Source organism: Spea bombifrons, chromosome 4, assembly GCF_027358695.1.
Source record: "Spea bombifrons isolate aSpeBom1 chromosome 4, aSpeBom1.2.pri, whole genome shotgun sequence".
In the NCBI taxonomy this organism is placed as follows: Eukaryota; Metazoa; Chordata; class Amphibia; order Anura; family Pelobatidae; genus Spea; species Spea bombifrons.
Window position 1 is genome coordinate 88,330,386 of NC_071090.1, and position 26,235 is coordinate 88,356,620.

General features: G+C 40.6%; 1 protein-coding gene across 1 annotated transcript in view; it reads right to left on the reverse strand.

Annotated features, from left to right (window-relative positions):
* Positions 1 to 1,747: 1,747 nt before the first annotated feature.
* The window catches only part of AGBL1 (AGBL carboxypeptidase 1), a 207,478-nt gene continuing 182,990 nt past the window's right edge, over positions 1,748 to 26,235 (reverse strand). Inside the window, exon 23 of the mRNA XM_053463773.1 lies at positions 1,748 to 2,057. Within this exon, the coding sequence (XP_053319748.1) occupies positions 1,748 to 2,057 (310 nt within the window). The remainder of the gene's footprint in view (positions 2,058 to 26,235) is intronic.

Sequence of the window (26,235 nt, forward strand, 5' to 3'; positions counted from 1 at the left end):
GTCCTCTGGAAGAAAAACAGCCCCAAAACATTACTTTTCCATATGGCTATCTCTCTGTGTGTGCCAGACCCTCCCCTGGTTTTTATTGCCAAAAATCTCTCTATTTTGGTATCATCTGACCACAGAACCTGATGACATACAAAGTTTCAACTTATTGTAATGTAGGTGAACATTATGTACCAAGGGTGGCAATAAATATAATATATATAATGTATGTATGTATATATATAACAACTTTAACTCTTTACAAATTTTCTAATGTACTGAAATTATTAATAATTTGGCTTATTCCTTTAGGAATGTCTACTGTGTTGCCGACCTTTCCACCTTCTGTAATATACATACATTACTTTTGAGAGCTTTCATAATATTGCTAATCAAAATATTATGAAACGGGACTCAGCACCGATCTCTGACATATCCCACTAGTAACAAGACCTACCTCTGAATATTTGTTTTAGTTTACTTTTAGTTTCTTGCCATTAGGCTATTTCCTTATCCATTCAACTATTTTAAGATCCAGACCTAAGCACTGCAATTTATTTATGAGTTTTCTATAAGGCATAGTGTCAAAGGACTTCCTGAAATCCAGATAGCCTATATCAACTGCTCCTCTCTGGTCTATTACCTTAGTCACCCAGTCAGAAAAATCAATTAGGTTAGTTTGACATTACATGCAACGTAGTCCCAATAATTAATAACATAACTCGAAAAAGGCAAATGACTGCATAAAGATTCTAGGAAACTCCACAGACTTTTATAATGAATTACAGATAGGGTTGGGGTATAATTTTATTAGTCGATAATTGATATGTTATAATTGTAAATCTGCATTTTAGAAAATTTACAACACACATAGTGAAATATCTTTTATCATTTAACAACAATAAACATACATTTTCTCAAGTTGCAATTTGAAAAAAAGAAGTTTATGAAGACGTGTTATAAGTTTATCAATTTTAACCAATGTAAACATATTGGGGGGTTTAATAAATAAAAAAAAATACAACATAACTGGCCTTTTAAAATTTTATATGATTGACCATAAATAAAATAAAATATATTGGATCTTTATGTATTAGTGCAGGCAAGTAGAGCAAGTGACTTTCCAATGTTGTGTGTCCCTCAACGTGCTTTTTACGTTTTTGTGGGGGTTACCAGTAACTTCCATAAATGTGTTATATATATATTGCACAGCTTTAAAGGGAAGGACTTGCATAAACCTTAAAGGAATGAGGGAAAGTATCTCCTCTTATTTGCAGTGAGCCTTCATTTGAGAAAAAAGTAACTATAAGGAATAAGCAAAGTCTGTCTGGTTGTACCTGAACTACTACTCTGATAATCTATAAGAAGCCATTGTTAAAAAAAAACAAACCAAAATACACACAGCTGTGACTTGCACCAAAGTAGTTTTAAAGTAGAGAGAAGAACCACCTGGCGTATTTGGCCTGAAAGCCAACAAACAAAGTCCAAAACACAGCAGGCTGTACTACAGAAACATATTTGGTGTATGACAAATAACTACATTATTACAAGCCCTTGTGTGGCCATGTCACCTGAAATATGTTAAACACACTGTCAAGGTTGTCTGTAACTGTATCTATTAGTTGACCACAGAAATGTATTAAATTAATATAGTGTGCAACACAACAAACACATTTCTTACACAAATGTGATTTTGCAAATTGAACACTGGACTAGAAGGCAAATACTGAGATTGCAAACAATTAACACAATATAAAATAAACTAGAGACAATGATCCATAGGTGTATTGTTGGAGAGGTCATAGCTCTGGTCACCATGTGGCAAATTCACCTCGGGTGAGCAGCCACGTTGTTTTGAAGGAAAGGGGAGTCCCTTGGAACTGTTATACAGAGAGGTAAAATTCTCTTCAGAATTAGGTGCCTCATAATTCTTTGACGCAATGTTCTCCTGCGAAGTTCTCTCTTTTGTATTCATGTCCACATTGGTGCTTTCTGTTTCATCGTCAGAGCAACTGTCAGTATTATAATCAATTTCTTCAGAGCATGGGGGCTCATCGTCAGTTTCAGAGCTGCTATAAAAGACAAGGAACCCAAAAAAGACGAAGAATTAGGAATTTCAGATATCTTTTTACAGCTAAAAAATACTAATATATTTTGGTGTGGCCAAGTAATGTAATATCTTCCTTCTTTAAGCTGTCAAGTACTTCATTTTCTGTAGCATATTCAGCATCTAGACTATTGTTTTCACATACATCAAAAAAGTTATTGCAGCACAATAGAGTGTACAAACATTTCTACATAGCTAAAATATAAATTCAGCAAGCCACCACTTCAGTTGTACATCTTAGATTACACTTTAACTTGCTCGTATAAAAACAGGTTCCGGAAAGATGTATTAGAGCGGGTGGAAAGCAGTGCATCATCTTATTCTTTTGTGGAGCGTTAAATGAATGCATTCTGAAAGAAGACCTGGGCTAGATATTGTACTTGTTAAGTCATGTGCAGGAGGTCTTGTTACTGAAGTTAATGCTTAAAAAATAATAATGATAATATTCCAAGTGAATTAAAAAAGATAATAGCAGCCAGGAATCAATATTATTTTGTGGCGACTGCTTCAATCTTGCATGAGGAATGATACTGTGCAACCTACAGAACAATATTTTTTACTTTCATCTCCTTTGATTGTAAATTATTGTAGATCTCTATATTCTAGGTGGACCAGCGGCAAATAAAAAAAATATATCTGTATATCTAAATGCTATATTCCCGGCCATCTGACCAAACAAGTAGTAGTGGCCAACAAAGAGTTCTATATTACAGAATGTACTTGGTTTAGACTTTTGCAACAAATTACGGTGATTGGTTGGTTTGCTTATAAGTAAAGAACAAAAAATTAAAGAAGAGGTAAAGACTGAGGTGTTCCGGGCCCCTCAAGTGTAAAATATCACCAATCTTTCTATTTACTTTATATAGAAGTCATCACCCATCAAAACAAGGCATGGTTTAAGGGAAGCAAACATATATACACATAGAACATATATCGAATAAAAGCATAGCATAGATGTAAAGGCGAATATCTGATCTTGAATAGGGAGAATCAAACTTCTCTTTGACATATCTGGTGCACCAGTTTACCTGCTAAATTTTGAAGCATCATTTTTTTGTTTTATGTAAGTAACACCAGTTCATCTCAGTGTAAAAGCTCATTGCTAACAATAACTGAATTGGCCATAGAGTAAGTTAAACAGTCATGAGATTAAATAAAACTTTCACTTTGATTACTAAAGAATAGAAAGATAGATATGTAATTATTATGAGTATTTATATACCGCCAACAATTTATGCATCTATATGTATTAGCACTGTAATTTCACACAGTCCTGTACCATATAAGAATTTGTTGACGTAATAAAAACAATCTATTGTTGGATAGGTGTTTTTTAAAGTAAAATTATAATATCCTAGGCATAGCATCTATATGTGTAGAGGGACCAAAACACTAATGTAACAGACAATATTTTAATCTAACTTAAAGCAATCGAATGGCTGAATCTTTAAAGTGCAAATGATATGACCTTCATTATTGGAGGAAAGCTATAAAAAACAAAAAAAACATCAACAGATAACATTTTATATCACCACAATGTACAAAACTGTGTTAAAAAGTAAATGGCTTGGTAGCTTTTTACATATTTTTTTGCAGACAGATTTGCTGTTTCTGGTGCTGAGAAGATATAATATTCCAGCATGCATATCCTGATTAGTTGCTTATTTTGTATTTTTTGTATTTTTTTTTATCTAATTGTTTTATAATTATAGCTGGTGCAAATAGATGAGCATCCAAAACTGTGAGCATATTACTTTAAGTAACATAATAATAACTACGACTATGAATGTTACAGATTTTAATATAAGAAAGCTTAAACCATAATAAGATGTATTTATTTAAATCTGTGAAGTGTTTTTCTTACAATACTTAAGCACAAAAAGTCATGAGCCTTACTTCCATGGAAACGCGTTACCTCATTTTAAATAAACTGACTAATAACTAACAAGAAAATGTAAAGATCAGAAAATGTGTCATGAAACACCTAATGCACTATAACTAAGAAAATGTTAGATCGCATTAATACCGTTATACCCTGCAGTGAACTGTATTGTAAAAGAGTGAATTTAATTTGATCAAACTTACTGAACCTTCATACCCATTTTCATCAATAGGAAAGTGAGATTGGATCAGACTCCAGTGTAGTTGGCTAGTTATCGAGATCAAAGATCAGCCTTGATATAAACCCATTTATACTGCAAGGGTGCGCACAGTGCTTAGTATCTTTTCCATGTGACGTAAGGTAATCATTGTAACAGGGAACCTGGGATCTACCAGAAGTCCCCGTCCTTCATTGTCACCTTCTTTACACTCTGAACCAGCTACAGATGAGTATCTGCTTTGGTTCTCAGAATACAATGCTACTCTTGAGAAGACACTCCAAAGGAACCGCTACAGTAACTATACAAAGTGGAATCAGTCGGATGCAAAATGACTAATGACTTATTTGTGAAATACACAGGACTTTTTGTGTAGTTTCAGAAATGTGCCTATTGTTCTAATGAGGGGACATGAAGGTGATCACATAGGCATCAAAGGCTTCATGAGAATTTGGGGAGCAGCCACTGGGTGTCTGGTATAACTATAACCAACTATACAAATACACAGTAACATATATATAAAACATATCAATAAACTAAACAAAGCATAAAATTGAATAACATCAGAGGTACGTCGGTAGTAACCAAGTATTAACAGGACTGTGTCCAATGTAGACAAGCAGCAGAGGATTACGATCCCATAGCATTGCAGTTGTAAGGTTAGTGCCATGACCCCCATAAATACATAATTGATGCTTCGCTAGCCCATCACATAACATTATTGCCTACAAGGCAATTAACCAGTGTGTGAAAATGTATCGTTTCCAGCAGTGAGTAATAGAAACGTTTTGTTGAAATCTGTTTTACCTCCTGTGGAGTTTTCTTTCCTTTAATTCTTTGTTAAATATTCACAGAAACATGAAAGTATAAATAAACTAAGCCAATCTGAAATTCCTTTTAAATGACTTATGGAATGACGAGCTTTCTTTTCAAATCTTAAAAGAAACCATGCAGTATTCATAAAGTGCATTTAACATTTTATAGGCAGCGGGAGTAGAGCTTCGTGTTCTAATAAAATTTTGGAATCTCAAGAATTACTAAAGTCATTTAAAAACACTCTTACGCAATTATTTTCTCAAGTTCAGGATGATAAAAATAGTTCCTGTTAATAACTTTGACATTGAACGATTCAGTAACATCACTAAACCTAATAAGACTGAAGTTAGCTTCACCACGTACAAGTTTTGGTAAAGTACACATATTGTCCTCAAATTCTGCCCTTGTACTATATTAAATAATGCTAAGCTGTAATCACTGATAGATTGTATGCAAATACCTCATATCTTGTCTATGCTAACATCTGAGAACACCTTGAAATATCTGCTTGGTGATGTTACGACGTATGCCATGACTCCTAAAAAGGTAATATGTGCCGCTTATGACAATTAACACGTTTTCCCGCCATTTTTAGTTTATGGGCTAACGTTTTCACCCACCAATGGAGCTGGCACCAATACGCAATGCATAGTAGTATTCATCGCTACTATCAAAATCATGAGTACTATGAGTGCTTTGGTCCAGGTTCGTGTCTTTCCAATGCTATAACATTTCAGCACTGTATTTTTTTTTTGTTTTAACCAGTTTGGTATTTATAAGGGTATAGAAGATATAGACTGTTAATGTTCAAATGCCTTGACAGATATAAGCATATATTCTGAATTGTAAGTGTTACCTTCACTCATTATGGAATTCCTACTAGTGACTACTCTAACTAAGCTTAGTGAACATTGACCTCAGCAGGCATTTTGCTCAGACAATCTCTGCAGAGTCTTAACAGAATCATCAAATAGTGAATACAGCTACAGAACAGTAGCTAAAAATTAATTATTTAGTGAATAAAGCTTACATAGGATTTCCAAATGAATTTTAATGTGCATTGTGTCTATAGCACACACTGTATGGACACATTAAAGAAGTCAGCTAAATCCATAGACCTTAATAAATAAAGTGATTCAATAAGGTCCAAATGTTTCTTTCTGCTGTCAATATGTATCTGAGGTAGCTGTTTGTTCATGTGTTTGTGTCATTAATGCAGCTTTACTTATTTTTTTCTATGTGCGTCCACATATTTGCCTCTCATTTGACCTCATAATTTATTTTATTCCTTTTTGTGTGTATAGACACCAAGTATCTCTTAAAGAAACACAATAAAAAATGATTTGTATGTTTGTAGTCAATTCCAGGATGTTTGGAGTGAATGTTTCACATGGCTGCTGTGATGTTATCCTAATATCTAGAACATACTAGGGCCCCTATCCTTGTACCCTTTCACATAATTCTTGTCAATGGGGGCCACAGGGAGTATCCATTTCTTTGTATTGCTTTGCTGTGGCCCACATCAGGGTCCTTAATCATTCCAGTTCCCATAGCCAACCTTATGTATATGAAAAGGAACTTCTTTTACACAGGGGACTAGCTGCTGCGTATCTGTGATGTCATACAAATTAAAAACACACGTTATTCCATGTGTCTAAACAAATTTCCATAAGCCTGTGTCAAAAAGATTTTAAAATACTTCACTCTTTTAAAGAAATGGTTCTGCACTAAAACACGTTATGATTTAGCATGCATGAGCACTACTTGGTAAATGGCAACTGTCAAGTGAATTCAATTTCAGAATCAAAATGTATCACCATCTGGTCTATGAGTTTAACATTTAACCCACAGAAATTATCATGGTCAGATGTCGGTCTGTTCTAGCCTTCCCTCGTATAATATCCTAACCTCTGTGCCATTACCTTACACAATCTGCCATGGGATTGATGTGCTTCATGTATTTTTCTTGTCCGTCAAGTTTTTCAGATTGAGAAAGCACGAAGATGATTTCATTGAGCACGGACAATACGCAAGGTGGAAATGCGAGGTTCCTGATAAGGAATGCATGTGTGAAGCGTACCTATACAGATTCACACAATGAATGTAATATTAAACTGGGTAAACGCTCTACTAGTCTACTACGACAACTCCCAGAAACCAACTGAGGATGCTGATTATTATAATTCTATATATATATTCATGCCTGCTCTAAAATATCAGCAATGCATAAATCCTACTTGTCAGTAGTAGTGGTAAATATTTACAAAAGTCATTAACATGTCATCAATACTTCTTCATATCGATTTCTTCCATGCCAAAAAGCCCTAAGATCTGCAGGCCACCTGCAGTTTAAAGGTTCTGTTCAACTTAGACGTAACATTAACTGGACTTACATTAATTGCACCGAATGTAGCATATTTGGGGTTCTGTGCTATCCGTGGAAATTGCATAAAAACAACAGACACGTTTAGGTGTTTTGTTCAGTTTCTATGGCAACAACGTATCAGTGCCTCCGTTTGTATGACATAACAAATGTGTTCCCAGAAAAATGTATGAATGAGAAAAAATATTTTACATGATTATTTCTGGGAAAGGTTCTGAGAATTTGCAATACTAGGAATAGTGTTTGTAATGTAGCATTTGGGTACAAAAGTGTTAAATTCAAAAGAATAGGCTGTAGGTATAGAAGTTAGGTTGTATATAGATAAGAGAGAGACTACTGAACTAGGCTTTAAGAGATATAATTTTTTTTTCTTTTACGTTTTAACAAAGGAAAGTAAAATGGATGAATGTGATATGTTAATAGTGTCAGCAATCATCATTTTCAGGCTGTTCCCCATTATTACCTGGTTTTCCCCTTCTCACCATAATCTTGATTTTTGATGCAATCAAGTTATTGTTAGAAAGACTAAATTTGCTAGTAAAAAAATTGCTAGTACTGCTTAGCATTAATATAATTTTAAGTTTAATATGACACCTACCACTGTCACAGCTGTGACACTACAGTATGCACTACAATGTATATAGCTATATGGCCCCATATCATTCTTTCTTGACATATCACACTAGGGCAGGCACTCAAAACATTGACGTTACTGGGTACCAGGGTTACTCCCGGGTAATTTAATGAACATAATATTCATTTAGTCCCAACCCAAAAAAGAAGAAAAGACGAAAATAATAAGGATTACTCTTAAATAAGCTTAATATATATAAATAAGCTTAATATATATAGAGATATTAGGTTTGTTTAAATAGTGTCCCCTAACGTCATACAAACGTGGCTTCCCAGTATAAAATGCGCTATAACAGTGTAATTACTCATCCCAGGGTGCGGAAGAGAGGAATGATTACTACATCATATATGGAGATGCTCAGTGTGATTATGAACTTGTCTAATTGCTGCTTTCACATACAGTGCAATTTGGGACCTTTTTTCTTGGGATATTGATGGCTTCCTTATTGGGACTTTTGGATCAATTATTTTTTTGCATAGCTTTTTGTTTATTTTGCCTCCCCCTCTGGCCTCCTACTAGCCATAGTCATCCCTTTTGCCTAACAGACTTTTCTCTTACATCACATTTTTCCTGTAGCAAGATCCAGGCAGGTTCCCTCCATTCCCAGGATTATGTGATAGGGTGATTAACGGGTGATGTTTTTGTTTTATTTGTAGGTGTTATTATTTGTGAATGCGTATTGATCAAGGACTCCTGTTCACATTTACACATAATACTTAATATACCCATTGTCATTTAGAATAATAACAATTGCTGTCCGCTGCCAAATCCTTGGTCAGGATGCATGCAATATGGTGGTATTACTCAGGAAGAAAATAGCATAGCAAGATTTAGTAAATATATGGATTATTTTCAACCTTTCACATGGAAATGACCTGGATAATCTATTGACACTGTAGGTTTATGTACTAAACTGGAAATGTGAAGGTGGGTTATGGTTAGTTGAAAATAAAATAACCCTCTGGCTTCATCATTAGGGGACAACCCTGAATTGATGAGATAATCTTAATAATGTATCCATTATGCAAGGGACTAATTAAGCCCTCCTTGCAGGAGATACTCTCAAGGACTTCACCTTTCACAATGTTTATGTTAAGTCTGCACTTAGTGTTAACTCCCTGTTTAATGAATAAAGCCCTCAGCAAGTCAAACAGCTAGCACAGAACTAAAAATAGATTTAATATCACATATTGATCTGTTTTATATTGACCCAGAAAATAAACTATGTACGTATCTACCCCTACTAAATTACCATTTGCCAAAATTGAAATCTGTCCTAAAACCTCTACCAGTGATGCACAAAGGCTTGTGATGTGGGTCCAAAGCACCCGAACACTTGGTAACTAAGAGGCCTAGCTGGATCATATAACACAGTAGAATAAGAGTAGGGCACAGGGCGCATGATGCAGTGAACACAGGGCTGCACAAGTTAAGTGATATTCTCAGGAGATGAGACTAGGGTGGGAGAATTGCAGTGGAGTATGTGTGTTTGTGTATATGTATGTGTACGTGTTATTATGAGTGTGTCTTAATGTATGGCATTAGCATGAGTGTGTGTGTTAGTGTATGGCATTAGCATGTGCGTGAGCTTATGATGTTTGTAAATGGTGCTGGCATATGGGTGTGTGTTAGTGTCAAAGATGAGCCTAGGGTTAGTGGTGCAAGGGAGAGGAGAAGTTGTAGAGAGTGTGTGTGTGTATGTATGTATGTAATAGTATATAATGATATAGTGAGTGTGGTGTTATGGTGAGTGGATGTTACAAGGTTGAGGGGAAGGCACTGAAGAAATACTGCACCCAGGCACTACAAAACCCTAGGAACACCCCTGACTGTCACTGTTTTAGAATCTTAACGCATAGCTTCATGACTTTGGAAGCCTGTCTATCTGGCCATCTGACATAAAAAATGACTTGAGAACTTACCCTGGAAATGCCCCAATTATATTGACTGATTAATTATTAATTATTCCAGATTGCAATCTCATTTGACCAAGACCTTCCTCACTTTTTGTTTTCAAAATGTCCTGCCATGCAATACTTGTTATGTTCTGTTTATCCAATGTACACTGCTGCCAGATACAATGGCGCTATATATAAATCAATAAATAATAACCAATTATCTGGCCTGGGAGGGTGAATGTGGTGCATCTATGCTACAGGCCTTAAGGGTGCTGTTAAGATGGTCTTACATTTCCTTCACAGCTGTCTGCAAGATTCAGTAATCAATATTGACATGGTAAGTAGAGCGATCAAGGCGCTTTTCTGAATATTTATTTTTAATTAAAACGTATTGAAATAATAATCACTCACAGGATCCTCGCTCACATTTTATTTCATTCGTCTGAGCTCCAAATGGCTCGGTATGAGACGCCAGGCATCGCTGAGACTTCAATGCCAGATTAATATTTAAAAATCTATTTTATTATGCTGGTCTGCCTCACTTGTTAAAAAACATGAGAAGTGTAACAGATGCATAGCTTATGAGTTCAATTAGTCATTCTTTGCACGGACACAAATCTGACCTTCACAACTTCAGACCCTCCAATGGAGGAGATGGCAGAACAGTCACAATGCATCTAGGTCAGAGGAAAGCAAAGACGAGTGCAGGGGGGCAAGAGACAGAGATACTTATGTTTTCCCTGTTATTGCTTTCTTTCTTTGCCACTGGAGAACTGAATGAACAGAGAAGGGGAGGGGGCTGCATGCCAGAATGGTTTGCTTTAAAAAATTGATCATGGTTTCTGCTAACAAAAAATTCTAATTATCTGGAACAATGGAAGAAAAATATATTTTTCTGCCTGACTCTTACACACAAAGCCCGCTGAAGCAACGTCTAACGAGATCTAATTTGTAGTCGTGTAATGCCAACATGCTTGACTGGCACAGGGAGAAAAAATAGTTATAAATCCATCCCTAATGAAAATGCTTAACCCTTCAGCAGTCAGTAGTAAGTTGCCAAGAGATCATAAATAATTATGCAGTGGTTCGTTTTCATTTAAAAGCTTCGTATTTGGTACAGGATATCAGAAATGCTTAAAGCACTTTGGCTGTTGTTGGACAAGATCTTCCATAACACTTAGCCAACACCTCATTATCGGTAGGAAATGGAAGTCTTAGTAAAAACAAATGTTAAAAAGACGCAGAACCCTTGTGTTTTTGGCACTCAGACTTTAAGCAGTACCAACATTTAACACTATATAGCACTATGGGAAATATGCATAGGCGCTTATGCTTTATTTATTATTTAATAGAGCTACAATTGTGTTTCTTTTTTGTTGATCCCTTGACACCAGAAACATAATATATATATAAATATGTGTGCGTGTATATAAGCCAAAGATGCTACAGCAACATTAACATGCCTTAATTGCCGAGTGCAATTAACCCCTTCAATCCCAGGGGTTTTTGGTACCTCAAAGCCCAGAGCAATTTTGCCGTTTTTGGGGTATGTCGGTTTAGCGATGATTCTCTTTTCCTGTGAATAGTGTACCCATATAAACTATATATCGTTTTTTCAAGGAGAGATAGAGCTTTCGTTTGATACCATAGTTGGATGATTAGCTGGAAATTTAGAATGAGAAATTTAGTAAAAACTAGCGAAGATTAGAAAATTAAACTAATTTTTTTTTACATTTTCCCTCTGAATCCTCACAAAATTAGGTAAAGTGATGGAAAATCCCCTCCAAGTTTATTAATTCATGTGTCCTGATTTCAGAAATACCTAATTTATATAGATTTTCCAGACTTTCCCAGCACCAGGGAGCGTTCTATTAGGTGTACAATTTTGTATAATTTTTATGCCTATGGCTTAACGGGTTTGGGGGTTGTGAACGGGGGCAGGAGGGTTATACTGGCTAGATGTTATGCTAGGGCAATGGGAAGTAAGGTTTTTTAATAATTTTTTTATTATCTTTTTTTTATATATTGTTTTTAATTTTTTTTTTATTTTCATTTTTTTACATTTTTTTTATTTTTTATATATTATTTTTACACAGTAATGGTTGGAGGTCCTCCTAGGGACCTCCTGAACATGCCAGTGATGTCACAATGACATCACAGCCCACATTATAATTTTTTTTTTGTATTATTTATATTAATATTTTAATGATTTATTTAATATTATTTTTTAAATGCATTAACTTTTTTTTTTTCCAGCTTTTCCGTTTCAGGACGGGAGGGGGAGTGAGAGAGATGGTCTCTCACTCCCCTCCCCGCGATCCCCCTGCACCGATCACACTGTGATCTCTATGCAGGTCCTCACAGACCTGCATAGAGATCGCAGCGTCTCTGTGCCTCATCGGAGGGCAGGATATCCCCGCAGGGGATATCCTGTCCTCCGATGACCTTCCGGGTTACGTCAGCAGTGACGTAACCCGGAAGGGAATGCCCGATCGCGCGTTTGCAACTGCGCGATCGCGCGATCGGGCACTTTCAACCGTAACAGCTTACCGGCTTTCATGCCGGAAGCTGTTACGGGAGATCGGGCAGCAGAAAGCCGACAATGCCGGCTTCTGCTGCCAGGGGGGAGTCCAGGCTGTCAAACGACAGCCTGGTCTCCCGTGCAGCGGCAGGGATGTGTCCCTGACGCTGCACGAAAGGCTGGACGTACCGGGACGTCCACAGGGGTTTCTTTGTGGGCGTTTTGTGGACGTCCCGGTACGTCTATAGGGGAACTAAGGGGTTAAAGGGGACACACTGAATTTTCTGTTTACATACATTATTTTTGGACACTACAACAAGACCATGATTGTCTTTGTAAGGGCAATGCCCTTAGTGATAATTGTCATGGTAACCGTTGCTAACTATCACCAACATGCAGCAGAGACACTTATTAAAAATGGGAATGGCATTTGGCTCTAGGATATGTTTGTTGATTATTCTTATCCTACACCAGTAATTAAATGCTGCAAACATTTTTCTTTAGAGATGGTAATGTGGATTCCGAGATGTTTCATAGGTAAAATCATTTTACTGTCACATTGTTTCTATTTACATCTACATTGTTTACTCCGTATACAGTTATATACAAATATTATGAACTTTTATAGAAAGGGTCTCGCCTTACATACACATTTAAGGCTTTTACCGCGTTTCCTTCCCCTTCTGGTTCCTGTTCTTCTGTACCAGTAACTCTTGTGTGTGTTCATGTTATTGTTAATTTTGTATATTGATGATTTTAATGTTTTTGGAAATTTTGTATTCTTCCATTTTTTTATGTGGATATGGAATCTGCTGGGTTAAGCCGACAAGCATTATTTATCGAGTGTCTGCATCAATATGGCATGATTTTAGTTTGCAACAGCAAATATTTATGTTGTACTGGACGATACTAGCTATATTTGCTAGTTATAGGATGGTATTTTATTGGGAGTATGGGAAGCCTTTTTGATTATTATTATATAACACACACAATTCACGCAGAATTTCATACAATCCGTACATTCAATGGGTATGACAAGACTAGAATTGACAGACTGTGACAAACCGAAACATTAGGTGGAGAGAGTCCTGCTCGCAAGTTTACAATCTTGAAGGGATGGGGTGAGTCCCAAGTAGAGCCCTGCGCGGGACTACTTTTTTAATCCCGCTCCCGCGGTTTTTAATCCCGCTCCCGCCCACTCTCGCAATGTGGGTGTTCCGCTCCCGCCACTTTTGTGGCCAATCCCGCCCGTTCCCGCCACATTTGTGGCCAATCATGCCTGCCTCCTTACCTGATTTCCCACGCAGTCCCGCGCGGCTGCCCTCGAGTTGTTCCCTCATGGCATCTCTTCTCTTGCTCCGCCCAGGAACAAGGCGGAGTCACAGGAAGTGACGTCACATCACGTGACTCCGTTTTGTTCCTGGGCGGAGCAAGCTAGGAGACACTGTAAGGGAGCAGCAAGAAGGCAGCCTTGCAGGACTGCGCGGGATTACCGGGACCCGCAGGTACAGTGCCCGCCCGCAGCCCCAGCAAGACCGCCCGCGCCCGCAAGTTTTTTGGCGGGTCCCGCGGGACCCGCGGGACCCGCCTCCCAGTGCAGTCCTCTAGTCCCAAGCAATAAGCCACTGTTGTAACAATACCCTATGTAAGTGTGACACACAATTTTATTATTTAAACATTGTTACTAGATATACAACAGCTGTAGGTTTGTTGTAGAAAAAATAGTTTAGGAAAGTTTGGGGTATCCCTTATCCATGCTAAAGCTTAATAGAAGAGATATCTAGCTGGATCTTCCAACCATACTGAGTCCAAATCAGCCTCAGCCTCAAATGAGTTTAACTTAGGTGAGACTTTAGATTTAGTGAGTACAATACCCACAATATCATGTTCAGCTTGTATTCTGCAAACAATTTATAAAACATTTCACTTAGTGGCTAAAATATGGCAGAATGTTTTTTTTATTGAAGCTCATACATATTTAGTTATGCAAACTAAAATTCAATTAATATAATATATTAGGACATAATTAAAAACAATTTAACAAGAGTTTAATCACGATCTGTTCATTACAATGTAAAAGTTCTAATCCTCTGCAAATATGTTTTTGTAATTGTGAAACCGACATCCACAAAGTGTGTACTAAGCCATTTTAGACAGACGCAAAACCGTATTAACTACTGGACAATTATAGTAGGTTGGAAAGGGTAAATTAGAACAGACCTTTCAAGAGTCTTTGACAAAATAAAGTCAAATAAAACATAATTGCTTAAAGTAACCCCCCAAACTTTTGTCTTGCAGGGCACTAAACAAACACATGGAATGAAATTGCAGATTATATCGATATACAATTATATTATCCAAAAACAACCATGCACACACCACTGAAACATACTACTCTATACCTGGGAAGATCATCCTGCTGTTTAAATACAATAATGAAGAAGAAGAACAAACAAATAAACTAAACACTTTAATTATTACGAATTTATGGTACATAGAAACTAGACATGTCAGTCCCACCTGGACCAAAGACACAGTCCCAAAGCCCAAATTACTCCAGATATCACAGTCCATGCATGGGAATCCAAGTAAAACAGAAAGCTTTGAATCGTTGCCCATAATATTCAAATCAGAGCAGCCCATAGAGTATAAACCTCGTAGCTGTCCCCTGAGCAGCCAGTTTCACACCCTGGCCTCTATATCTGCATGGGAATTAGTTAGTTAATGGTAATTTTGTCACCTTTTCTGTGCCCTTGAGTTTGACAGGCCCTTTTGTTAATAAGTACCTATCAACTAAACAGCTCTAAAATGATTGTGGAAGGGAAAAAAGGGGTCCGCTATTAGCCGAGGGGGCGCACTTACCCCCTATTTAGGGGGCAATTCTTGGAGCATATAGTGCGCTGATTGAGGTTCAGATTTTTGTTCTCTTGCACCCACACCCGTATTCCTTAGCAGCCCATGGCAGGTGGTCTACTGGTCCGACCATGTGGGCAGGGGCATTCCTGCTGGGCAGCCCCATGGACATTACAGCCCTGACCTACATTCTACAGTATTCATATATAAAGCTTCTCCCGTTTCTTATAACAGGTATACATTTGGTCTGGAAATCCAGGTGTTTAATGGTAGCTAAGCTGCATTTCTAATGGGTGCCTTAAAGTGGCAGGTAAGCTTATATGTTTTGGCCAAACTACAGTGTCACACCCCATGCAGGCTGTGGAGGTGCATATCTCGCTACAGTTCTCCTGTCTTGCTACAATCCATTCCTGAATCTCTTTATGCTCTGTCCTGGACTTCTGATTCTTTGAGTCCCACCCGTTATGTTTGTCTCAGTCTGCAGTCTATAGGTATGTCTTTCACTGATATGTGTTTAGATTCAATGTTTAGTTTGTTTATTAGTAATTAAGTAGGCAGGGTTTAGTGTTAGGAATCAGAAGTCCAGGACAGAGCATAAAGAAATCCAGGAATGGATTGTAGCGAGACAGGGAAACTGTAGCAAGACAGGGGAAACCAGAGATATGCAGCTCCGCAGCCTGGATGGAGCGTGACATACAGTACTAAAATCTGGGTTTAAATGCATATATTTGTAGGTTTAGATGTGAGCTCTGGTAATTTACGATTCTGTGTTTTGTTAAATATGACTACATTTTATGTCATTGCTCCTAAAAATTGGGATGAAACAATAGTCGCTGACTATAAACATTAAGCCCTATTACTTGTGATTCTTCTCCAGCCCCCAATTCTAATTTGTTTATCATTATATGCATACCTGGGAACTTGTGGGCTCTGTCTACTAGGAGCCTGCGCTTGAGGGACACCGCCAGAAAGATGACATGCATACTGAAAATGCATTCTGTTGGACAGATTAATGTTTAGCCATTGACCCAAGTAACGTTTTATTGCAGCTGTTTTAATGTATAATATGATCCTTATTTATATCCAGCAATTTTTCATTTCGGGTTAGCCAATACATAGACATCTAGAACAACACACTTACTAGCAAAACATCATTAAAATGAATATTTTGCTAGGTAGGGTGAAAATCTGATTCATACAGGAGGTACTATCATACTTAATATATAGGCAGACAGAATTCAGCTACAGTATTATTCACTCAGCCCTTTTATGGAGACAACAGAATATATCACCATTTTAACTCCCTGTCTTATCAGTGCTCTAATTAAGAGATCAAAGAAATACCACTGTCCCCCTCATCCGTTTATGTTCTTCTCTGAAAAGGACACCATACATCTATGTGACAGCTAGTCATTACAGCTTCATATGATCGGACACAACAAAGTAATATAGATCTCTTTAAATTAAAAACTTAGGCTATGGGGTATATACACAACAGGAATAGAAATTAAAACAAGATTTGGATCTTCTAGAGCCTAAAATGATTTTGAGTATATTTTTCATATTTTGTTTTTTATTTTTTATCTGTAGAGCATACAGAATATGTGAAAATGTCTTAACTCATGTAGCAAAATGAAATGCATTGAAATGGGAGGTGATGGAATTGTTGCTATGAGCGCTGTGTCATCTTGGCTGTCACTCTCACACTTTAATTAGCCTTAAACCAAGGGAAACTGCCTTCTTAGATTTTAGCTTGCACGGTCTGTCTCCTTAAACACATAATCATGCTTACAGGAATTTTAAATGTTTTAAGTCTGCTGTACAGATTTGTTATTTTTTTTTTCCATTTTAACTTTACAGGACCATAAAAGTACTGATTAATATGAACTATACCCACTAATAATGCATGTGTACATAGTCCTTGCACATGTAAATACCCAAATATGATTTTCCCACTGGATACTACAGACTGTATTGAATTTTGAAAGTAAAAATCTAAATTAATATTCTCATTAATATTAGTTCCCAACCACTGTGACCTTTAATAATTGTAAACAGCCTTAAGCTGAAATACTTAGTATATTGCAGCTTTGTGTTCATCGTTCCAGAACAGTTGTAGTAGCATAATAATAATAATAATCATAATAATATACCACCAGGGCCGGCCCTATAATGGGGCAGACTGGGGCAATTGCCCCAGGCGGCACTTTAGAAGGGGCGGCACTTTGCCGCCCCAAGCGCTTTTTTTTTTGGGTTTTTTTGAAGCGGAGGAGAGAGAGAGGGGCACCGAGTGGTTTTCGCTTACCCGCTCGGCGCCCCTCTCTCTCTCTCTCTCTCCTCTGCGGCGAGTCTCCCTGTTCGGTCCCGGTGCCGGCTTGTAATGCAGAGCGCCGGAAGTGACGTCAATTTCCGGCGCTCAGCATTACAAGCCGGCACCGTGGCAGAGCAGGGAGACTCGCCGCAGGACTGTTTAAAGGTAAGTACCGGAGGGGGATCATAGATTATGGCGTTTTAAACTTCACCCCAGGCGGCGTTAAGTCTTCGGCCGGCCCTGTATACCACTACAACAAAAGATGGTTTTTCCTCTTGGACCTCTCTTCCATCTTTGACACCGTTGACCACACTTCCACATGCCAGCTGTTCATTCTCATGGAATGCATGGCATGGCTGCCTCTGCTTAAATCCTACTTCCTTTTCGTAGTGTCTCTTTCTGTGGCACTTGTTCCTTTCCTCTTTTACTCCGTGTTGTCTCCTCTTAACTATCTACACTTCCTTCCCTATGTTGCCGACATGGTAATTTACCTGCTCCCTCCTGACTTCTTGCTCTCTTTTCTAATTCGTTTAACTGACAAATCCTGGATGCCATCCCAATACCCGATGGTCAACATCTCCAAGACTCCCTTCATCTCCACTATCCAAAATTCCTGATATTTTCATCACTGTTGAAAATTTCTCAATCGACCAAGCAGTTCACCGCCTTGGTTTTAGACTCGACTCTGCTATCTCCTTCATCCCTCAAATCTAGCAAAATATATTCTCTCTCATTCCGGCTCAACCTCCTTATAGAACTTTAGCTACGGCCCTCTTCGCTTTCTGTACCAGTACGTCTTAACTTATCAGTTTTGTATCTTGTCAGTTTTAATGTTTTTGTTCATTTTTATTTGCCTCCAATTGTGATAGTGCTACAGAATTGACAGGCTTGCATGTTTCTGATTCCACCTCATTCCCTCCAAATTTTAATAAAAATACCAAACAATAATAATCACTATATGTGTGATATCACCCTGCATACAATATATATATACACACATAATAAAGCTTCCTGGCTGTCCAGATGCTGTTGTAAAAAAGATTAAACTTGCTGCTCCTTTTCTGCGTATAGGATAAGAAAGATTCATAATCTGAGCACAGAGATACATTTATCCTGCAGGAAACATAAGCTTCATAAGTCCCTCCGCGCTCTGCCTCTTGAGTTATGGGTTTCCCCTAAACTCATAAGCAGGGAAGATTAATTGAGGGCCAGACGCATAGCACACAGTGTGTTTTAAAATACATTCCCTAAAGCTCTTTCAGACTGTATCTAACCTATTGCACTTTATACTATCAGTCTTCCTGAAGATCCCCAAATACAAGACAAGCTCCATTTGGCTTGGGTTTACTTATCATTTAGTTCAAGAGGTTGGGCTGAAGGTTAATAAAGTTTAAAACTGTCTCTATTGTACTGATATGCAGAGTTACCTTATTTTTCCCGGGCACTGTGTGGCAGCTAAACCATGGATAAACATCCTCCTGCTTTAATAGGATAGGTGCTGGCAAAAAAGACACTTCTACCGACCTTTACAAGAAGACACAAGACCTCCCCATAATGAAAAATTAGACAGGACTTTGTCATAGTGGCAGGCTAAGTAATATATGGCCACATAGAGTGGCATAACCCCTAATATTTAAACTTTAGATTTTTTAATTATTTTCGCTGGGTATGCCCTGAGTTCTTGCTTTGAGTACCTATAGATCATTATTATTCTAGCAGCAACCTGGGAATCTGAATGTTTATGCCTTTTATGATTTTTAGGTTGTGCGCTCCAATATCTTGTATATTTTTGGGGCTGTGCATATTTACAGGTCCTGACCAAACCTTAGGGTTAAGTAGTCTCTCCGGCCACCAGTGTGCCTCAATAATGGTGTTCAGAGAAGACTTTAAATTGCTTGAGAGTTTCTTTTGGGTGCAAAGCAGTCCCACTGATTCAGCTCCTTGGTTAGCAATATAGCTATGAAAAATTAGATAGGGCTTGCCAAATTTGGAGTACTTTGACCTAGTGGCGGATTAAGCAATATATGGTCATATGGTGTGATGCAATCCCCAATACTTATGTCTTAGATAGATGTTCTTTGAATTGTATTTGATGGGTATGGGCTTAATTTCCTGATTTGTTTTGTGTACTTGTGTGTTCAGCCTATGTTACATAACTATCAAAAGAAGGGGGGCGTGGCCGGACTCCAACCAGCATGGACGTGTGAGTGTTGAGCTCCTGAGCACCCTGCCCGAAATAAGCTTCGGTACTGCTGCAAACCGCCGACATGGGCAAACACAATAAGGTTCCTGCTACCCCTAAAGCTGCGGGTTCGAAAGAAAAGACCCTTACCTCGGTCCGAGCGTTTTTTCAGCCATCTTCGGACCAGGACTCCCGCGAATCCTTTCCTAGGCCTACCTCTGCTCCGGCCAGCCCGGGTAGTGATGTGACGGGAGAACTCCCTTTGGTTTCGACTGACTCTGACCCGGTGCCTTCGAGTCGCGTGTGGCAGTCGAAATTGGAGTCCTTACCTACAAAGGAAGACATTTCTGCCATTATCGAGCGTGCTACACACGGCATTCGTGCGACTCTCTCGGCTATTCAGGTGGACATCCGCCATATTGGCGACCGCGTGGCTGCCCTGGAGGACGAGCAACCGAAAATTTGCCAATCCGTGGATGCTCTCACCGCTCAACTGCGTGACCACTCGACTATTATCACCCATCTCTCACGAAAACTGGAGGATCTCGATAATAGGGGCAGACGAAACAACTTACGGGTCCGAGGCCTTCCAGAGTCCGTTTCCCATGCGGATCTTGTGCCGGTTCTGCGAGAGATTTTTAACAAACTCCTACAGCGGCCGGTGGACTCTGCTGTCGAATTTGACAGGGCCCATAGGGCCTTACGTCAGAAGCCGTCGGGTACTGCTCCGCCACGGGATGTTGTGTGCTGTCTGAGGAGCTACCCCTTGAAGGAGGAGATCATCAGGCGAGCCAGGGATGCTTCGGCGCTCCGTTGGGATACCCATACCCTCGCTATCTACCAGGATCTCTCCCCTGCGACCTTGCGGGCTCGGCGCTTTTTACGGCCGGTCACACAGGCACTCCGCGACGCCAACATCCCATATCAATGGGGCTTTCCGTTCGCGCTCATAGTGCGACGGGGTCCGGACTCTTTTGTGATTCGGCACCCCGGAGATGTGCGGCCCTTTGTTGATGCCTTGGGCCTCCCGTCCTGCGAGGTGGATGATTGGGAACCATCTTTCCTGGTGCCTCCTTCGGTGGCTGAATCCTCGGATGACTGGTCGTCGAAGACGCGACGGAGGAAGAGACATCGTCCGGTGGATGACACTCGCACCTGAACTTGTCCGGCCCTCGGGAACAGTCCGTTAGCCTTATGATTTCGACGCGTTCGTTTTTGTTTTTGCATCCGTACGTATCCTTATCTGCGACGTTTTGATTTACTTTTGTTCGTTTCCGTCCGGCGATTTTATTTATGTTATCAGACTTTTTACCATGGCTGGACAGTTCGAGCTGCTTTCATCGGAGGCGCATCACGATGGGGCTGGGGCGGGTGGATGGTTTTTTTTTTTTTTTTTTTGTTTGTTTTTTGCCACTTCGCTGTGTATCTGCCATCGGTCATTTCTATCCCGCGCCTGGAATTATTTTTACAGGTGGTTCATGTATCGTCCACTTACCTGCTGCTTCATGGTCCTCCGACCGCTTACCGTTTAGATGGCGCAGATCTCTGTATGTTCTGTTTTTTTTTTTTTTTTTTAATTTGCTCGCTGCTAGCCGTATGGGGTCTGTGTTGTGCGGTGTGGGGCGCTGTCCCTGCTTTATTGTGCCTGGGTAGGGTGCGGAGACCTTCCTCGCTCGCTCTCCAGGTTGATGGTCTACAACATATACATTCCTGCATAACATGTTTGGATTGTTGTTCCCCCCGGGGCCTTTCTGCTCCGCTCCTAATGGAGTGCTGCAGCAGTTTTCGACCTCTCCTGAGGTCTTTGGCTCAATATTTGATGCCATGGCATCCAGAGTCTTTACTTTTGTTTTGTTTCTATGTTTAAGACTCTATTCATGGTTCTTTGGTTTTGTTACTTTGTTTTATACTCTGATGCTCCGAGACTGTCCATTCAGCTGTGGGTTTCCCCAGATGTCCACTAAATGGTGCCTGATCTGATCCGCGTCACTTCCCTGAACGTCAGGGGTTTAAACAAGCCTCAACAACGGTCCAAATTATTACACGTACTGAAGTCTTCTAAAACACATATAGCGTTTTTACAAGAAACGCATTTTAAGTTGTCCAAAGAATTCAAACTCACAGACAAGCACTTCACGCTTGCGTACCTTTCTAGTTCCGCGGTCTCTAAGACCAAGGGAGTCGCCATTCTCCTTCATAAATCCTTACCTTTTCGGCCTCTGGACATCTGGAGGGACTCAGAGGGCAGAGCAATTTTTTTGAAGGGTTGGATAGGCAACCATAAGGTCACCCTTGGTAACGTGTATACTCCTAATATAAACCAGCCTTCCTTCCTCAGTTCTATGTTGTCGAAATTGAGTGATTTCCGTGACGGCATTACTATCTTTGGGGGGGATCTCAACATGATGCTTGATCCGGTTAGGGACTCCTCAGCACGTACTTCTCACATACCTTTCTCCAAAATTCGGAAAGTTAAGAAGTGGTTGCATCTCAACCAGCTGGTAGATGTCTGGCGGTCCCAACACCCCACATCCCGTGATTATACTTTCTACTCTCACCCACATGATAGGTATACTAGAATTGACGCTCTGTTCCTCTCACACCAACATTTACTTCAGCTCCACACGTCCTCGATTGGTATCCAGTCGCTAAGTGACCATGCCCCCGTACATTTTACCTTGAAACTTACCTCCTCCCCTTCGCGGCCGTGGTCTTGGAGGCTTAACGAGAATATTCTTAATGACCCTACCTTCTTGTCGGACCTCTCTTCACATATTCGTAATTACTTTTTGGAGAATTCCTCAGACTCCTTGTCCTTCCCGGTGGTTTGGGAAGCACATAAGGCGGTTCTTAGGGGACACCTAATCACAATCGGTTCACACCTTAAACGCTTGAAAAGGGCGCACGCCCTCTCTTTGACGACTCAGATTTATAGTTTGGAACAATCCCACAAGTCCACTTTGGACCCCAATGCGCTCCTGCAATTGCAAGCCCTGCGGGAGCAACTCGCCTCCCTTTTAGATACCACGACCAAACGTAATTTTCTGCGGACCAGGTCGCTATTTTATGAACTAGGTGACAAACCCGGAAAACTTCTGGCGCGGGCACTCAGGGCTAAAAGAGCTTCCACTTTTATTTCTAAAATTAAGGACCAGAAGGGGGCTACTCATTTTGAATCAAATAAGATAGCTGAGTGTTTCCATTCTTATTATAAGTCCCTCTATAGTTTACCTTCGTTGGCGAGTTCGGATCCCACTTACCTTGACTCCATTGATGCGTACCTAGCCAAGAATTTGCCGTGCCGTCTCCCGGCGGCGGCCACGGATTCTCTTAATGCCCCGGTAACAGAGGGGGAGGTAGCGGCAGCCTTAAAGTTGACTCCTAATGGCAAATCCCCGGGCCCTGATGGTTTCACCGTGTGCTATTATAAACGCTTTGCTTCCCTATTGGGCCCCCAATTGGCGACCCTGTTTAACTCCTTAGCTTCCAATGCTGCTTTGGACCCGCAAACTAACTTGGCATACATCTCTGTCATCCCCAAGCCGGGTAAAGATCCAGAGCAATGCCCGAGCTACCGTCCCATTTCATTGATCAACACGGACATCAAATTGTTAGCTAAGGTCATGGCCATGCGCCTGCAAACTTACATCCCCTCGTTGATACACAAAGATCAGGTGGGCTTTGTCCCGGGGAGGGAGGCTAGGGACAACACAATTCGGCTGCTTAATTTATTAGCATACGCACAGGGGCGCAAGCTCCCTTTGGCTCTCGTCTCCATGGACGCCGAAAAGGCGTTCGATAGAGTGGCTTGGCCTTTTCTGTTTAGGGTCCTCGAGACTGTTGGTATTTCGGGTCATTTCTTGAATCAGGTGAAAGCCTTGTACGCCACCCCTTCTGCCCAAATTAGGGTTAATGGGGTACTCTCGCGTCAATTCCGGCTTGAAAACGGCACTAGACAGGGGTGCCCGCTGTCTCCCCTCCTTTTTATCCTGGCGATGGAGCCCCTGGCGCATGCGATCCGCTCTAATAAGGACGTGGTTGGGTGTGAGGTGTCTAAAGTCACTCATAAATTGGCCATTTATGCGGATGATTTATTATGCATAACCCGCAATCCTCTTCATTCCCTTAAGTATATTACGGCGGAACTGTCTGCATTTGGTGCGTTGTCCAATTTTAAAATAAATTTGCAGAAGTCGGAGATCCTGGGGGTTAATATTTCGGACACTATGAGGGCTGCGATAACTAGGGCCTTTCCGTTTCGTTGGCAAGTTGCGGCGATCAAGTATCTGGGTCTGTGGATTCCCGCAGATCTCTCCAAACTTGCTCCCCTTAACTATGGCTCGTTGTTACAGTCTGTGACTGGCGATCTGCGCCGTTGGTCAGTCCCCCATGTCTCTTGGTTTGGCCGTGTAGGTGTTTTGAAGATGAACGTCCTCCCCAGATTCTTGTACCTATTTCAATCCCTGCCGATCTTTTTGCCGCGGTCTTACTTCGCCTCCTGTCGTAGGCTTTTCTTGAAATATGTTTGGGGTTCACGGGCTCCGAGGCTCGCCTACCAGCATCTCATCAGACATAAGTCCAGGGGCGGTTTGGGACTACCCTGTTTGGAGAGCTACTGGATGGCTTCTCACATGCGTAGGGTAGTTGAGTGGTCCTTAGGGGCACCTAAGCAGTGGATCTCGCTGGAGAGCTTCTTCCTGGGGTGTCATGTGTCGGCGGCGCCTTGGCTCCCGGCCAGTTATGGTACGCCTCTGTCGCGATGCCACCCCACAATATCCCCGACCCTCAAGGTCCTGCGACGATTAGCCGCCAAGCAGGTGCTGACCTCGATCCCGGGCCCTTTGTTCCCTCTTACGCATAATCCCGCCCTATCTCTTCACGTCAGTCAGGATCTCTTACTTTCGCTAGTGCCCAAACGCTTGAAATGTCTTCGGGTATGTCAGATCCTACAGGGTGATTCCTTTCGACCCCTGGGTGCTCTAGTCCCTCAGGACTCGCACCCCTTTCGTTTGACTTTCCTTTATCACCGATTAAAACATTATGTGCAGACGTTATTGCCGAATCCTCAGCTCAGTCGGGATCTGACTGAGTTTGAACGATTCTGTATAGTGGATTCTGAGCCTCCGCACCTCCTCTCTAGACTATATACACTCTTATTGAACATCCAGGGGTCTACGAAACCGTTCTTTCTTAGCCTATGGGAGAGAGATCTCCGATCCTCTATTGCTGAGTCTGATTGGGACACAATGATAGGCCTGGTTCATAAAGGTTCGGTCTCAACCAGAATGCAGGAATGCTCTTATAAACTGCTCTCTCGGTGGTATAAAGTGCCTGCTGAACTTCATATTTTCTTACCGCAGGTTTCCCCACTGTGTTGGAGGTGTGGGCTGGCGGAGGGCTCTTACATTCATTTATGGTGGGACTGTGCTGATATCCGCAGTTTTTGGCACATGGTGGTCCGGGTGATAAGGGAGGTTTCGGATCCTGGCTTCGTGGCATCTCCGGGTGCCCTATTATTACATCAGGTTCAACCATCTCCTGGTGTTTACAGGAAGTCATTGACGATCCATCTCGTCCAGGCGGCGAAGGCAATTATCCCTCGGTTTTGGAAGGTGGCAGGCCCCCCTCCTATCAGTGCGTGGGTGTCTCGGGTCAATTGTGTTGCGCAACTGGAGGATATGGTGGCCTCCTCCACAGGTCAGGAATACCATAACACCCTCAAATGGCTCCCATGGCATTTATGGGTTGCCTCACCAGGCTTTATTGCTGTATGTCCGTAGGGTGGAGGGGGGTCGTTGGTACAGTTTTGGGGCCTCTCTTTGTCCTCCCTGACGTTTCCTAGGGTTATTTCCTTATCTGCATATGTGCTTTTGCAACGGCATCAGTCAGCATGTCTTTCGCATGACTTTAGCGTGGACATCTTGGAGTATCTCTTGTTTCTGTTCTTGATTTGTTGTTTTTGGGTGTCGCCTGCCGTGCTGTGCGTTCTGCGCGACGGCATTGTACGGGCATACTCTCCGTCTCTGTTATTACACAATGTTTCTTCTTTCTGTTGGAGTCTCTCGGACCCTGGTATGCTTATTGTATAAGGTTGTGTCTGATTACCTTCTGTATTATTGTATTATCAGGGTTGACTCTGCCTATTTACATGCATGTAAGATATGTGATGTTTTTCTTATTATGCTTTTCCTGAATAAACGGAGATTTGAAGTAACTATCAAAAGAAAATATGTGTTAACTGTATAAGAGAGGCCACAGAAAGTGAGTCTGAAGAAAAACACTTGGTTGCAAAGATAACGTGCAGAAAACCGTTCAAGAGGCATGAATAGCGGCTATTCGAGCTGGAATCCCAGCGTATCAAACAGCTTTTGAAGATGTCTCTTCAGACCCGGCATTGAGTAAAGATGACTATATTGTACTGGATTATATTAGATTTTCTGATGAAG